The 17,648-nt window shown below is 43.2% G+C and overlaps 1 protein-coding gene across 1 annotated transcript in view; it reads right to left on the bottom strand.

Moving 5' to 3' along the window:
* The window catches only part of TNFRSF11B (TNF receptor superfamily member 11b), an 86,564-nt gene that overhangs the window by 10,841 nt on the left and 58,075 nt on the right, over positions 1-17,648 (bottom strand). Inside the window, exon 3 of the mRNA XM_033929472.1 lies at positions 4,175-4,369. Coding sequence (XP_033785363.1) covers positions 4,175-4,369 — 195 coding nt within the window. The remainder of the gene's footprint in view (positions 1-4,174; positions 4,370-17,648) is intronic.

Here is a 17,648-nt window from a genome sequence, read left to right as displayed (position 1 = left end):
AGCGAAGGGAGAGCAGTAGATGCATAGTAGTTTGTGCTTCTGGGACTCAGTCGGCATCCGAGAAGTGAGGAGGACGAGGTGAACATGAAGGCTGAATGGGATGTGCCAAGTGAGAAGGTAGTAAATGTCTGGGTGGTACAAAATGGTTGTAAATAGGGGAAGGAGGGAAAAGAGAGTGAAAGAGATGCATTGGTCCTGCATCTCTCCCATTTTTCCTCCTAATCCTGCTGGGGTTTTTTCCCTCTTTGTCTTCCATAGGACTTGGGTCCCTTCCCCCTCCTTCTTCTCTCCCATCCCTGCTCTACTGGCTTCTTTCCATATCATGACAGCAACAATGGAGACATTAGCTAGTCATGATGCCCTTCTCTTAGGCCTCCAGGCAGAGGGAGTGCAGGATCACAATGACTGAACTCTGTGGTGGATATCAGGGGGCCAAGGCTACCATGAGGCTATGGAGTCTACAGATCACTGCTCTTCCCCCATAGACAGCCTGACTTCTTTGAGTACAGATACCTTACTTTCTAGAAAAATAGCACTATGGCCATTATTTTAAAAACATATCCACATATAAAAGCCAGTTTCAGAAAGTCACTATTTATATCTAAATTATCCATAATACAGATATGGATACCAGATTTTCCATTTGGAAAATCTGGACCCCCTAGACCCGTTCCCAGGCCCGTCCAGTTCCATCCATCACCGCCCTATTATGTCCCAGCCCCGCTCCCCGCTGCCTGCTCTCGACGGGCAGGAGCGCATCCACTCATGCGCGGAGGTGACGCAATGATGTCACACGTATATGCGTGACATCATCGCATGGCATCTGTGCACGCGCTGCTGCCTGACAGTGATTTGTTCCAAGCTTTTCAAAACCCAGACAAAGTGCCAGGTTTTGAAAAGCTTTCCAGACCCCCGGACATGTCCTCGAAAAGGACATGTCTGAGGAAATCCTGACATCTGGTAACCCCAAATACAGAGCAATTTCAAAAGGGTGTGGTTTGGATGGGACAAGAGCAGGACTGAAATTTTCATGTGTATTCTCCATTTTACAAGGGGAATACACATAGTTGGTTGAAAATTCACATACCAATAATGGCCTCTGCTCAAAAGCCACTGTACAGAATTTAACAAATGCTCGTTTTGGCCTGCCTTTTACAAGATGGATTAAGGGTGCTATCCCGTGTACTACTCTATTATTTATTTCCACCTCCAAATAGAAAATAAAGAAAAAAAAATTAAAAAGTTTGTGTTCTCTATAGCAGTGTTCTTCAACCACCGGTCCATGGACCAGTGCCGGTCCACAGAAATTTCCTGCTGGTCCACAGGGCCAGCACGTGCATCAGGCCCAAAACAGTGTTCTTCAACCGCCAGTCCACGGTGCGATCGATGCGGCGTTATCTTCGAGCCAGCTCCCTCTTCCTAACTGATTCAGTGCACAAAGCCAACGGCAGTGGCTCCTACGGGCGTCCTGCACCTGAACTGGAAGCCTTCTCTGACGTTGCAACGTCAGAGGGAAGGCTTCCAGATGAGGCACGGGACGTGCAAGGTGCAATTAGTACTATTAGGTGGGCAGGGTCTAGGGTGGAGATGGGCGGGGTCTGGCCCATGACTTAGCCCAGTGTTCTTCAACCGCCGGTCCATGGACCGATGCCGGTCCACAGAATAATTCTTTTATTTCTGCCATTCCATAGGTGTAAAAAGGTTGAAAAACACTGCTCTATAGTTAATGAGCAGCCGTCACAAGGGTAGTGACATACAGATTGAGAACACTTACTTGGGTATGTTGTAGAATAGGAAGTTATACATGTTAAGTAGGGAGTGGGCTTCGACAGCAACTCCAGTAGTTGGGGATTATGTCCACTGCCGGGCAGACTTCTACGGTCTGTGCCCTGAAATGGCAAGGACAGATCATTGTATGCTATGAGTTTATCTTATTAGGCAGACTGGATGGATCATGCAAGTCTTAGGGCTCCTTTTACTACGCTGCGCTAGCGGTTATAGCACGCGATAAAATGCCCCGCGTGTTAGACTCTAATGCCACCTTTGAGCTGGCGTTAGTTTTTATGCATAGCGTGGGGGTTAGCGCAAGCTAATCGGCAGTGCGCGCTAAAAATGCTAGCGCACCTTAGTAAAAGGAGCCCTTAAGCTGCCATCATCTACTATGTTAAATTGCTGTGTTCCCTCTGTTGATTTTTTTTTTTTTTCACATGTATAGTTGTAAAATGGCTTCTTTCGCTGCTGCCACATACATATATACTCTATGTATTTTAGAAAAGGCTCCAGGTCGGCGGATTCTTTTCTAAAATGTCATTGGATTGACATTTGCCCTGACCTGGACGCCCAGTTCCAGAATTGCCCCTTGAATTCTATAAAAAGCGTTAAAAATGACACGTGTGCCCAATTTGCACATGCAATTGAATTGAATAACAAGTCGGTTGACACCGATAATTTGGTTTTTAAGAAGCAATTATTAGCACTAATTGGATTTTATTAAAAATTTACATGTGTATAATTTAGAAATGGGCCTTCCTTACACATCCAGGGTAGGTGGGGGAAGGGGAATGTATTATTGTTTGCTATACTTAATAATCTATATTACTGAAATGAATGTATTTCTTTTATTAATTAGGGGGAAGAGGGGGTGTGAAAATGATTTTTTTTTTTGAATTATTTGTGTATTTAAAGTGCATTCTGTGTAGTGTTTATGTTTAAATTTATTGTATGGCACTGTTAACATTTCAAAATTAATAAAGATTTAAAATGAAAAAAAAAACCAAAGAAAAGAAATGGGATCTGCGCCTAAATTTGAAGCTTGGGTCACGGAACTGAGAGGGTCATGGGCAAATCAGGGTTGTCCCGCAATTCACGCGCATAGTTATAATATAAGGGGGATCGGCGCCTAATTTAGATGCAAGGATTTAAACCAGGTTTCAGTTGTTGTAAAAGGCCTCACCTAAAGTTAGGCATGGTTCCTGGCACTAAGGCTGGTGCCTAACTTTGAGCTCCGTTAATATTTTTTTCAGTGCTGATTTTTAGGTGCCATTTGTACAATCTATTCCTGTATGTGAAAAGGACTGGAGAATGAAATGTGTTTTATTCTTACAGATTGTGAGTGCCAGTTTCTGATGGAGTGCCATGCGTGTGCTTCTCTTTATTACGTAACTATAAAGTGTAATTTTTTTTTTTAACAGCAACATTTGGCTGCAGAAAATTAAGGGGTCTTTTTACTAAGCAGCGCTAAATAGGGACCTAAGCTATCCCTAGCGCGGGTCTGTCCCGCTTGCTATGTCCACGTGTAGTGCTGACAGGGAAATGGCCAGTTTTTCTAGTTTAGTAATAATGGCCAATGCGATAATTTTAACATTAGCGTATGTCCATTAGTGCATGGGCGCTTACCAACACCTGTTTTGTAGGTGATAAGGGTTCATGTGCTAACCATGCACTAACACTACCCTCACCCCCCTTTACAAAGTCATGTTAGGTTTTTTTATCACCAGCCGCTGCAGTATTAGCTCCGACGCTCATAGGAATTCTGTGAGCGTCGGCATTAATACCGGCTTTGTAAAAGGAGCCCTAAATGATTAGAGTGTGTCAATGTAGCTGCGCTATCTGATTAGCAAGGAATAAAGCTACTCTTTGCTCCCAGGCCCACCCCCAGTGCTAACAGATAAAAGCTATTTTTTTAGCATATGATTAGCACGCACAAATGCAAAAACTGCCCACCCCACAGCTTAGTAAAAAGGCCCCTAAATTTGACAACACTTAAGCCCAAATCAGTGGCATAGCGAGGGTGAGAGGCGCCCGGGCCAGTGGTGCTCCTCCCCCCACCCTCTTCTCTACCCCCACTGCTGCGCATACTGCTTCCCTTCCCCTGTACCTCTGTAACATGGTGTGAGCAGCAACCTGCTGTCGCCCCGCGTGGAAGTGACATCAGAAGAAGAGCCGGACGCAGGCCCGACAGCAGGTTGGCGGTTGCTGCTCACGCCATGAATGTTACAGAGGTACAGGGGAAGGAAAGCAGGGCGGGCGATAGTGGGAGGGTGAGGGTGGGGAAGGAGCTGAGGGGCGGCGAGGAGGATGGGTGCCGTGCCCCTACCAAGATGGCACCCGGGGCGAACCGCTCCTCCCCCCTTACTACGCCACTTTCCAAAATCATCTTTGAACTATACAGTACCTATTTCACATTTGGAAGTTGAAGCTTCTGTGTTTTGGTAGCATAGGCTGTCGTGCGTTGCATTCCCTTTCACTGCCGTTCGCATTCCCAGGGAATGGCAGCTTGTGTGCTGCTGACAGGCTGCTGTGGATGAAGTTTCATTAGAGAAGAATCCCTTGGTACACCTTCTACAAATGGTATCACTCTCTGATGTCCCTTAAAAGAAAAAAAAAAATGTTATTGTTACTATACATTTCTTTTTCCATTTATTTCAACTGTGATAAGTGGAGACATTCTGGGGTCAAGGAGTAATGGTAAAACAGACCCTCCACTCCCAGGATGAAACACGTCTCCAACTGCCCCCTGGTCGGAGCCTCCAACTAGAAAGAGCCAGATGAAGGTCAGACTCACTTCTTACCAAAGTACTGGAAGCACCTAACTCCTGACATCAAACCCCTTGATGGGTTCCTGAGCTTTAGAAAAGCAATAAAAACCTACCTCTTCACCTGAGTCTTCAGGATAAACTAGCACACAGACGGTAACTCCCAAACCAATGTATTCCTCATATATATAGTTCGGTTCATAGACAGTAACGCGGAAGACAAAGGCGCACGCTGACAACTGAGCGCAAGACGGAGGCGCGTGCTGAAGAAAAAGACTGTTTTTAGGGGCTGCGAGGGGGGGTTTTGTTGGGGAGCCCCCCCACTTTACTTAATACATATCGTGGCGGCGTTCTGGGGGGTTTGGAGGGTTGTAACCCCCCACATTTTAGTGAAAACGTAACTTTTTCCCTAAAAACAGGGAAAAAGTTAAGTTTTCAGTAAAATGTGGGCGGTTACAACCCCCCAAACCCCCCACAATGCCCCCACAACACGGTGCGATCTGTATTAAGTAAAGTGAGGGGGTTCCCCCCCACACCCCTGATCGTAGCCCCTAAAAACAGTCTTTTTCTTCGGTGCGCGCCTCCGCGCTGTGCTCAGTTGTCTGCTTGCGCCTTTGTCCCAGCGCGCTTTTGACCTGACACTTTCTTTATGTATGCTTCACGTATCTGCTAATCCAGAACAATTGAACTAGATGCATTTCACTGTAATCTTCTGTACCCTGTTTGTTAATTATTATGTATGTTGCCATGTAACCTGTTCTGAACTGTTCTGGGGAGGGCGGGAAATAAATAAATAAATGTCTTTCTTTTTTTTTTTAACTTTATTAAGTTTTCAAAGCTAACAAAAAGTGCAAAAAAATATACATATATATATTAATAATCATAATAAGCACTTATAATCAATCAGTAACAATACAGAAAGGATAAAAAAAAACCCTCTCCCTTCTAGCATTTTCAATCAGGAAATAAAACCAAACAAAAGAGATACCTCCCCCCTCCCACCCTAAAACAACAGAAAATAAAAATAAAAGACAACTATAACGAAGCCACAAAAGTCGTCAATGGACCCCAAACTAATTTAAATAACTTATGCCTCAGTATGTCAGTGTTCATCTTCTCATACTTATAACATAAGCATAAATTCGCCCACCAAAAAGTAAAACTAAGGCGATCCCAATTTTTCCAGTTGCGAGTAACCATTTGCATGGCTATCCTGGTCATAATAAGGAAAAACTGACATTTATATCTGTCCAATGGGGGGTTAAGATGCAATATCATCCCACATATGACTACATCATATGTCAATGGAATCAATGACTCCAGTATGATATTAATCTGTCCCCATATCGACCTCCAAAAATGGAGTACCAAAGGACAATAGAACAACAGATGATCCGATGTCCCTATTTCAAGATGACAATGCCAGCATCTATTAGATTTAGAACTATCTAATTTCTGCAAATGAACAGGCGTAAATAAATATGTGTAAATGATAGTCCACTTTGATAACTTCCCTATTAAAAAGTCATATTTGTTTGGCCATGAAAACTTATCTACATTATCATTGAAATAAAGAATGCTGGAAGTTAAGGACAGCAAGACACATCTATTCTGGCCTCCTAATAACAGAATTTACTTTCATATCCTCTGGGCTTCTTCTGGGCCTTCTGGAATTCGGTTTAGCATTTGGCCTCCACTGGAAGGTTGCTCCATATATCACATAAACTTCTCTACGAAGAAATAATTTGTTGTGATGCTCTTTAATCTACTTTCTTTGAGTGTACTGTGATGGTCCTTTGTTCCAAATTGTCCTTTCCATTGAAAAATATTTGTTCCATATTACTCGAAATTTATGCTCCAGTTATAAATATGAGAAAATGAATGCTGGTATGTTAGGGCATAGCAATATATTTAAACTGGTTTGGAGCCCGTTGACATCTATCATTACTTCACTATAGTTTAAAAATATCTTTCAGTTTAGTTGGTTCTATGTTTTAACTTTTTGTTTATTTTCACACGCACATCCAGGGAAGGGGGAAAGGGTGGGTGGGATTGCATTATTATTTTACAGAAAGGAAGATTACTGAATGTATATACGTATTTGTGCTTTTATCGATTAATCAATGGGTGGGTGGGCGTTTTAAAAGTATTGCTCTGATATGTTGTAAGAGAAATGTGCTTATCTTGTTTTGCTATATGTTCACATGCTTGTTTATTGCACTGTTAATATTTTAAAAACCAATAAAGTTTAATTTAAAAAAATAATAATTTTGTTCCTTGGACATTATCAGTACCTCTGAAGTATTCAAATGTCTCTATCATACAGGTCACAAAAAATTGCACCCTCCAAAATACAGGACAAAAAAGTCACCTTTCTTTACAAAAAGGGAGAAAAGACCTCAGTGTCTAATAGGGGCTCTTTAAGCTTCCCATATAGACAGGCTAGTTTTAAACAGAATTTAATCCTAGCAGACACATCCTTGGTCAGAAAAACTCCCAATTAGTAAGTGAACCTCTATTCTAATTTTCTAATAGTTTTATATATTTTCTTATAGTTTTATATATTTTTTTAAACTTTTCTTCAAACAACAATTATCAAAAATAGAAGTCACTTATCTGAGCACTTCGATATTCAGGTGTAGTCCTGGAGTAAAGCAAGCAGGAAAAACTGCTCTATGGAAAAAAGCTATCAGTCAAAACATTCTTCCAAAATATCCAACAGGGGCCCCTGTTTCGCAACAAAATGCTTCGTCAGGGATTTGAGCGATCACACACCCGCTTCCACTCCTGTGTGTGATCGCTCACTGAGGTCTTTTCTCCCTTTTTGTAAAGAAAGGTGACTTTTTTGTCCTGTATTTTGGAGGGTGCAATTTTTTGTGATTTATTTTGGGCATCCTTTTCTTGATTTTTTGGATATTTTTGTTATCTATCATACAGGTCCCATACCTATGGTAGCCTTTTCCAGGATTCCAGAACAAGACAAAATTCCCCAGATGAGTTTTCACTAATGATTTGTAGAGAGAAATTAGTGTTTCTTTTCAGCATTACTATCCAAGATTTGAATGCAGATCAATGCAAGTCTTTAAACTATTATATTATGCAGATGATAACATTTCTCAAAGCTGTAAATAAACAGATTGTTCCACATGATCCGAGGTGCCAACATTTCAAAATAATTGGAGGTGCCAAACCATACAAAATTACACCTCCCTAGACATAGTGAAAGAATTTGCTCTATATTGGGGATGGTCAGCATTTATGGTACCCACTGATTTGGCTCCTATATGAACAGCTATATATTTTCCTCTTTTCTTGACTGAAAAGTTTCTTCTAAGTCATTAGGCTTTCATCTCAGTTCAAACTGTAATAAATGTTCATTTGCATCTACTCAGGCTTTTAATCCTTTCCCATCTAACCTATTTTAGTGGCAATCCTTAGCTATGGGCCAGATTTCCTTCTGGAGCCTGTGCACCTCAAGCAGGGTAAGTAGGTTTCATTGTTCAATAAAGACTGACAACAGAAGTTGCCAAAGGATGATAAGAGTGTTCCGGAGGCAAATCTAGCATTAGAAACTAAAGTCTGTAAATTAATAAAATTAATAGATCTACTATATAATTTAAAGGCATTACAGGCAGCTCCTGGGTTAAGAACAAATTCTTAAACTGTTTTAAAGTTGAATTTGTATGTACCTCGGATCCTGTACAGTACACAGTCTATAAAAACATTAAGCGTTAAAGAAAGTCTTCAAAATAAAGTACTGAAGTTTAAATAGAAAGTAAAGATAGATTTACACTTTCATTTTTCATCCGTCCCATTATTCCCTCTCAACCACCACATCCAACATTTCTCCCTCTCATCTCTCTTCCCCATGCCTCTCCCACTACCATGCCTAATATTTCTCTCTCCCTCCTTATGCTCAACAATTCTCCTCTTTCTTCATTTCTCCATGTGCACCATCTCTTTCCCTCTCACTCCGACATCCATGCCCAACAATTCTCCCTTGCTATTCCTTCCCTCACCTCAGCATCTCTTTCCTTCACTCCCTCCATTCTTCCATCCTATGTCTCAAATTCATGCTCCCCTCTCTCCATTCTGTGTTCCAAATTCATGCTTCCTCCCTCTCTCTTTCCTTCCATCCTTTGTCTAAAGGTTTTGCTCCCTCCCTTCCTTCTGTGTCCCAACGCGACCCTGCTTCTCTCTTACTGTGCCAATGCACCACTCTTTTTCCTTTCCTGTCCCAACATGCCCGTTGTCGTCCTTTCCTCTCTCTGTGCTGTGTCCCAAATTTGTGCCTTCCTCCCTCCCGCAGGTGTTTACCTCCTCTGGCCAGCTCCCTCCACCCAGCCACACTTGTCTTCACAAAGCTGCAGCAGCAGTTCCTACACGCAGCCCGCGGCTGATACGAAACCTTCCCTCTGGATCAGCTGCAGGCAGTGTGCAGGAGCTGCTGATCGTGGCTTTGTGAAGAGAACTGTTGGGACACGAAAGGGAAGAAGAGGATGGCCAGGAGCAGTTCATTGGAGACTTTCGTAAGGGCAGTTTCTGTAGAATGAAGAGGGCGTAGACCCTACTGAAGCAGGTCAAGGATAGCTTGAGATGAGAGAAACTCAAAACAATGGTGGTGAACAGCACATTCAAGTCGCTTGGATAAGAAGAGGAGGAAGGAGATGGGGTGATAGTGGGAAAGGCATCCAAAAGGACATCTAAAAGTTAGGCGTCATTTAGACATCCAGAGCGCAATTCTATAATAATGCGGCTAGCGATTCTGTAAATGGACGTCTATTTTGAAGCCACGCCCATGCCATGCCTATCCCATTAGGCGCAGCTTTTTCCAATGGACGTCCACAAAATTGCAGACACCTATTTTGTGAATCGCGTTCAGCCTTTGTCCAGCCTTCCGGTTGCTTGTTAAAGTTATTAATTAGGCTTATTATCTACTTTATATGGACGCCTAAATTTACACTTCCTTTACAGAACCTGCCCCGTAGGATCTAGCGAGGATTTTTTGAGAAGTGGTGTAACAATGGCATATTTGAAGGCATCGGGCACAGTTGTGGTGGAGAGTGATAGGTTGAGAATATGACAGATAGTGGGGAATGAAATGAAACACTGGTAATTGCTGAATTTATGTAGACATAATCCTGTGGTGTAATTTCTATGTGGTTTTTTTTATGTCCTTTTGGGCAGAGTTTTAGTGTTAAATGCCACAACAAAAAGAGATTTTTTTTATTGTAACTCAAACAGAATATAATCAATGTGCACTGTTTACTTTTGAATCATATAGCACATACAGTACACCCTGTGACCTTCTCTACCTCATTTATTTTTGCTTGCGGGTGAGGTCTGTAGAATTTTATGGCAGATAAAATTACAGGACTGACTCAGACATGGAATTCTGAACATTCATTTGCCTTAATGGATATGGATTTAAGGAACTTAAACAATATTTCAGATAAACAAAAGGAAGAACATAGAAATAGAAACATAGAAACTGAAGGCAGATTAGGGCCTCGGCCCATCTAGTCTGCCAACACCAATGACCCCCTCCTTTACCTACCTCTATGAAGAGATCCCATGTGCCAATCCCATTTTTTCTTAAAATCTGGAACGCTGCTGGCCTCAACTACCTGCAGTGGAAGATCATTCCAGTGATCAATCACTCTTTCGGTGAAGAAATATTTTCTGGTGTCACCATGAAATTTCCCACCCCTGAATTTCAACAGATGCCCTCTCGTTGCCGTGGGCCCCCTGAGAAAAAAGATATCTTCTTCCACCTCGATACGGCCTGGGACATATTTGAATGTCTCGATCATGTCTCCCCTCTCTCTGCGTTCCTCGAGTGAGTATAGCTGCAACTTATCAAGCCGTTCCTCATACGGGAGATCCTTGAGTCCTGAGACCATTCGGGTAGCCATTCGCTGAACCGACTCAACTCTCAGCATATCTTTGCAGTAATGTGGCCTCCAGAATTGTACACAGTAATTCAGATGGGGTCTCACCATTGATCTGTACAATGGCATTATGACCTCGGGCTTCCGGCTGACGAAACTTCTGCGGATACAACCTATGATTTGTCTAGCCTTGGATGAAGCTTTCTCCACTTGATTGGCAGTCTTCATGTCTTCACTAATGATTACCCCCAAGTCACGTTCTGCTACAGTCCTTGCTAGGGTCTCTCCATTTAGGTAGTAAGTCTGGCATGGAGTTTTGCTGCCAAGGTGCATGACCTTGCATTTTTTGGCATTGAAACTTAGTTGCCAAGTCCTGGACCAATGCTCCAGTAGGAGTAGGTCTTGCGTCATACTGTCGGGCATTGAGCTTTTGTTAGGCACTGTGCTTTGGTCGTTGTGCTCCTGCCTACTACGTTGCATAGTTTGGCGTCATCGGCGAATAACGTAATTTTGCCCCGAAGCCCCTTAGCCAAGTCTCTTACGAAGATGTTGAATAGGATCGGGCCCAGGACCGAGCCCTGCGGCACTCCGCTGATCACCTCCGCTGTTTCGGAGGGGGTGCCATTTACCACCACCCTCTGAGTTCTGCCTGAAACAGAAAAGAAGTCCCAAAATAGCATGGCACTAGAAGAACCATGATCTAACAATACTACTGTGGTATATTTTTAAAATGGACCAGCAATTCAAGTTAGGCTAATTTTGAGGGGGCCTGAGAGCAAAGTGCAGGGCTCATGGCCCGCAGTACCCCTCCCGCTATGGCTATGCCACCTTGTTTCAGATCCTATTGCTGTAAGGAGTGTTCACAGAGCAGAGAATATGGCAAGCAGTTTGGGCATGACCTGAGCAGGAGTCACTTCTAGACAATGACGCAGGGACAAATTTTTCCCTGTCCAATCCTCGCGAATTTTGTCACTGTCCAAGTCCCCGCCCCATTCCTGAAAGCTCATTCTTAACCACAAAAGCCTTGAACACTTATGATTTTAAAGTGTCTGAGGCTTGTGCAGATGAGGACGGAGCTTAGGCAATGGTGGAGTGAGGCATTATGACATCACAATCTGAGCTCTAGAATGTTGCTACTTAGGATTTTAAAGTGTTTGAGGCTTGTGCAGACGAGGACGGAGCTTAGGCGCTGGTGGAGTGAGGCATTATGACATCACAATCTGAGCTCTAGAATGTTGCTACTTAGGATTTTAAAGTGTTTGAGGCTTGTGCAGATGAGGACGGAGCTTAGGCAATGGTGGAGTGAGGCATTATGACATCACAATCTGAGCTCTAGAATGTTGCTATATAGGATTTTAAAGTGTTTGAGGCTTGTGCAGACGAGGACGGAGCTTAGGCATTGGTGGAGTGAGGCATTATGACATCACAATCTGAGCTCTAGAATGTTGCTACTTAGGAATTTAAAGTGTTTGAGGCTTGTGCAGATGAGGACGGAGCTTAGGCAATGGTGGAGTGAGGCATTATGACATCACAATCTGAGCTCTAGAATGTTGCTATATAGGATTTTAAAGTGTTTGAGGCTTGTGCAGACGAGGACGGAGCTTAGGCATTGGTGGAGTGAGGCATTATGACATCACAATCTGAGCTCTAGAATGTTGCTACTTAGGAATTTAAAGTGTTTGAGGCTTGTGCAGATGAGGACGGAGCTTAGGCAATGGTGGAGTGAGGCATTATGACATCACAATCTGAGCTCTAGAATGTTGCTACTTAGGATTTTAAAGTGTTTGAGGCTTGTGCAGACGAGGACGGAGCTTAGGCATTGGTGGAGTGAGGCATTATGACATCACAATCTGAGCTCTAGAATGTTGCTACTTAGGATTTTAAAGTGTTTGAGGCTTGTGCAGATGAGGACGGAGCTTGAAGAAATGAGGCAGGGGCAGGAAAAGAACTTGCGGGGACAGGACGGGAAAATGAGTTCCCATGGGGATGGGGAAAAATTTGTCCCCGTGTCATTCACTGCACCCATTTTCTGCGATTGGTGAGTTAGTGTTACTTCAGCAACAACTACCACTTATCTATCTGCTGCTGATCTTCATGCTGCTCTTTTTCCACTACACAAGCAATGTAAAGCATTATTTGTAAAAATTTAAAAAAAATGATTAGAGTGGCTCAGACCTGTACATCCAGTGCCCACCCATGTTAACTCTGCTCCTCCTCCCACCTCCTAATAAAAAAAAAGTCTGGCTATGCCACTGGTTCAGTGTCAATTACAATACACTAGGCCAGAGCGTGCACTATGAGTGGATTGCTTTGATAATACCAAGGCACAGGGCACAATCTGAACATAAGAACAGCCTTACTGTGTCAGACCAATGGTTCATCAAGACAAATAGCCCATTCTCACGGTGGCCAATCCAGGTCACTAGTACCTAGCCAAAACCTAAGGAGTAGCAATATTCCATGCTACCGATCCAAGGCAAGCAGTGGCTTCCCCTGGTGTCTTTCTCAATAACAGACTATGGACTTTTCCTCCAGGAAATTGTCCAAACCTTTCATAAACCCAGCTACTCTTTCTGCTCTTACTGCAACCTCTGGCAATGCGTTCCAGAGCTTAACTATTCTCTGAGTGAAAAAATATTTCCTCCCATTGGTTTTAAAAGTATTTCCCTGTAACTTCATCGAGTGTCCCCTAGTCTTTGTAATTTTTGGCAAGAGTGAAAAATCGATCCACTTGTACCCGTTCTGCTCCACTCATATCTCCCCTCAGCCGTCTCTTTTCCAAGCTGAAGAGCCCTAACCTTTCTAGTCTTTCCTCATATGAGAGGATTGTGAAAAATTGCAAGAGGACCTTTTGAGATTGGAAGACTAGGCTTCAAAATGGCAGATGACGTTTAATGTGAGCAAGTGCAAAGTGATGCATGTGAGAAAGAGGAACCAGAACTATAGCTATTTGATGCTGGGTTCAGTGTTAGGAGTCATTGCCCAGGAAAAGGATCTAGGTTCCAATGCTGAGCTCAATGTGTGGCGGCTGCTAACTTAGCAAATAGAATGTTAGGAATTAGGAAAGGAATGGAAAACAAAAATGAAAATGTTATAATACCTTTGTATCGCTCTATTATACGGCTGCACCACGAATACTGTAAGCAGTTCTGGTTGCCATATCTCCAAATAGATATAGCAGAATTAGAAGATACAGAGAAAGGTGACAAAAATGATAAAAGGGATGGGATGACTTCCCTATGAGGAGAGGCTGGGGCTTTTCAACTTGGAGAAGAGATGGCTCCAGGGTGATATGATAGAGGTCTATAAAATAATGAGTGGAGTAGAAAGGTTAGATGTGAATCACTTGTTCACTTTTTCCAAAAATACTAAGACTAGGGATCATGCGATGAAGTTACTAAGTAGTAGATTTAAAACAACCAGGAGAAAATGTTTCTTCACACAACGTGTAATTAAACTCTGGAATGCGTTGCCAGAAAATGTGGTGAAATCAGTTACCTTAGCAGGGTTTAAAAAAGGTTTGGATAATTTCCTAAAAGAGAAATCCAAAGGCCATTATCGAGATGGCTTGGGGACATCCACTGCTTATTGCTAGGATAAGTAGCATAGTATCTGTTTTGCTACTTGGGACCTAGCTAGGTACTTGGGGCCTGGGTTGGCCATTGTTGGATACAAGGTACTGGGCTTGATGGACCTTTGGTCTGTCCCATTATGGCAATTCTTATGTTCTTATCTATGCATCATAAAATGAGGAAAAATTATTTTCTGCTAGTTGGCATTACCGGTATATACAAAGCAATTTATACCCTTTCTTGCCACCTACAACTGGTTGGATCTTTATAGAATTATAACTCACTGTCTATGCATTTTGGTACCAGATTCTAGAGATTGGCTTTATAAAGTCTTCAGAGTGACCACATAAGGACCTTGAAAAATCATGATTGAGCATTAGCCTAGCAGAGTTCTGTGGCGCAATTATACATTTTCGAGTATGTGTTGGCAAAGTAAGAAATCTGTTAACAACTGTTCATTGAAAAACACTTGCCATTTCTTGGCAAATATCTGGAACAGTAAACACATTATAAGCACAAGTGACTCTAGTCAAGAAAATATTTTTTTAACAAATAGGTGAAGAAAACTATTTCATAACAAAGTGCTACATTTTTGAACAAATAGATTAGCATGGACTGAGTTATTCGTAGACTGAGGGAGTGTAATTGAAAAGTCGTTTCTGCATGTTTAATGTTGTGTGCACAGAAATACTCTCCGATTTGTTAGCTGAAAGATTACTCACTTCTTCACAATTAATCACGTCTTCCAAGACCTCAGTGACACAACTCGAGGCTCAAAAAGCTTTCATTGTCATCAAGCTTTATGTGTCTAATCGCCATCGGTCTTAATTTTAATTACTAAAGTTATCTTTATCATTTCTTTATCAAATGTAACACTTTTTTCAGGGGAGTGTGTGACACAGTGGTTAGAGCTATAGCCTCAGCACCCTGAGGTTGTGGGTTCAAATCCCATGCTGCACCTTGTGACCCCGGACAAGTCAATTAATCCCCCATTGTCGCAGGTACATTAGATAGAGTGTGAGCCCACCGGGACAGATAGAGAAAATTGTCTGAGGACCTGAATGTAAACCACGTGAGGTTATAAGTGGTATATAAATACTAAAATAATAATAATATTAAAGTGTTACATTTGATAAAGAATAAATGATAAAGATAACTTTAATAATTAAGACCGATGACGATTAGACACATAGGCTCTGATTCTACAAAGTGTGTCCCTATTTTAGGTAGCTGTAGGCGTCCTATAGCTGTCTAATCAGCCAATCGGGATGCACGTTTTTAAAAAAAATGCTCCCCAGGCAGGCCGCCTATATTGAAGGTGCCTCTGGGAGCCTAGGGAGGCCCTCAAGACCGCCTAAGCTCGCCTAAGGGCCTTAGGCGAACCTAGGCAGCCCTACACGTCTCCCTAGTAGAGGAAGAGATGCTTACAATGTAGGCCAGCAAAATGCTAGTCTACATTGTAAGTAGATGCAGTCGCTATACTTATTGCGGCAAAGGATCTCCCTGCTGCCCTTTCCCGACCCACCCCTCTAAGTCTAAGGCCTGATTGGCCCAAGCTCTAGAAGCCTGGACCAATCATGCCTTAGGCATAGCGGGTCCGCCCATCCCCACTAACCCTAAGGCCTGATTGGCCGAGGTGCCTACAGCCTGGGCCAATTAGGCCTTAGACTTAGCGGGGATATGCTGCAAGTTCCGGCCGGCCAGCCAACAATTTAGAGGTTAGTTGGGGAGGAGGTTAAGGGGGTCATCGGGGGGGGGGGGTAGCGCAGGGGTGGTCATTAGCATGGGGGGTCCGGAGGGGGTGTAACTTTCCGGCAGGAGGGGTTGGGCACCCTACTACCGGTGATCAAGAGTTTCAGGGGGGCAGCGTTCTGGCAGGAGGGGTTGGGCACCCTCCTGCCGGCGATCGGACAGGCGGCCGCTATACTTATCGCGGCAGGGAGATCCCTTGCTGCGATAAGTGTAGCGGCCACGTCTATTCTAACCCGATTCTCTAACTGGCATCTGTAACATGGACGCATGGAATGCTTTCAATGCATATTCATTGGGGAAATCCTGAAAACCCGACTGGAATACGGCTCTTGAGGACCGGAGTTCCCTACCCCTGGGTTAGCGCAACAGGCTGAGAACCAATGGAGCCAGGTTCAAACCCCAGCACACCCTCCTTGTGATGTTAGGCAAGTCATTTAACTTTTTCATGGCGAACTAATGAATCAAATCTGTGGTAATGAATTCATATTCCTCATAAAAATCACATTATTTCTCAGCCAAAGCAGCATACAGCCTACTTTGTTTTCACTAAAATACAATGTGCTACTTTTCATGTTATCACTGAATTATGTAAAGCAATGTTTATACCACAAAGAAATGTTCTTTGGGCAAGAGTCCAAAGAAGAGGTTTCCAACTGCATTGTTTTTCCAGATTACATAATAGTATGCTTACATTTGTATAGACCAGGGTTAGGCAATTCCGGTCCTCGAGAGCCGGAGCCAGGTCAGGTTTTCAGGATATACACAATGAATATGTATGTATGAGATGCAAATCTATCTCATGCATATTTATTGTGGATATCCTGAAAACCTGACCTGGCTCCGGCTCTCAAGGAATTGTCTACCCCTGGTATAGACTCTGTTGAGGCAGCCTTATTTACACTGAGCTGGACTTCAGTGGACTCTTAAGGTATAATAGAAAGTGATTTTCTCAGCCGCATATGAAATCCAGCACCTTTTTCTCTTCTTCTTTTTTTACCTCATAACTTTTCCAGGAGAAGCTAATCAGTAGGCTCATAGGGAAATGACATCTGCCCCAATCAATAAAATTTAGGCGCCATTTGTAGAATCATGTCTACCAGTGCCTAAGTTTAGGCCAGGGGTTTCCTGGCCCAAAATACCAGTACCTAACCTATACACAGAAACATAGAAACATAGAGTATGACGGCAGAAAAGGGCCATCGGCCCAACACATCTGCCCACTCAAAAGAACACTCCCCTTAAAAGAACACTCCATCTAAGCAATTCCCCGAAGTGAACCCACATGTTTATCCCATCGTTTCCTGAAGTCGAGCACGTTGCTGGCCTCAACTACCTGACGTGGAAGGCCATTCCAACGGTCAACCACCCTTTCGGTGAAGAAGTACTTCCTGATGTCACCATGAAATCTCCCACCCTTGAGTTATATATCAAATTTTTGCTGGGTTTTACTAAGCAGAATAACAGCATTTTACTGGTAAATGCTCCAATGCTCACAGGAATTCAATGAGCGTCTGAGTATTTATCTCACCGGCCTGCAATAAAATGCTCTTATGCTGCTTAATAAAAGGAGCCCCATTAAGAAATACAGAGACTATGGGGTCCTTTTATCAAGTTGCGGTAGGCGTTAAACCGCCTGCCGCGCTAGCCACTAACGCCACTAGCAGGCGTTAGTTTTTTAGCCAGCTGCGGGGGTTAGTGCGTGATGAAATGTCCAACGCATTAACCCCGCTAGCGCAGCTTGATAAAAGGAGCCCCATTAAGAAATACAGAGACTATGGGGTCCTTTTATCAAGTTGCGGTAGGGGATTTAACACGGTCACACCGCGCGTTAAACCGCCTGCCGCGCTAGCCACGAACGCCTGCATTGAGCGGGCGTTAGATGTTTAGCCGGCCTCGGG

The sequence above is a fragment of the Geotrypetes seraphini genome, chromosome 2 (genome assembly GCF_902459505.1).
Source record: "Geotrypetes seraphini chromosome 2, aGeoSer1.1, whole genome shotgun sequence".
In the NCBI taxonomy this organism is placed as follows: Eukaryota; Metazoa; Chordata; class Amphibia; order Gymnophiona; family Dermophiidae; genus Geotrypetes; species Geotrypetes seraphini.
Note: the sequence above shows the minus strand (reverse complement) of the source record. Positions and strands in the feature narration are given on the sequence as shown.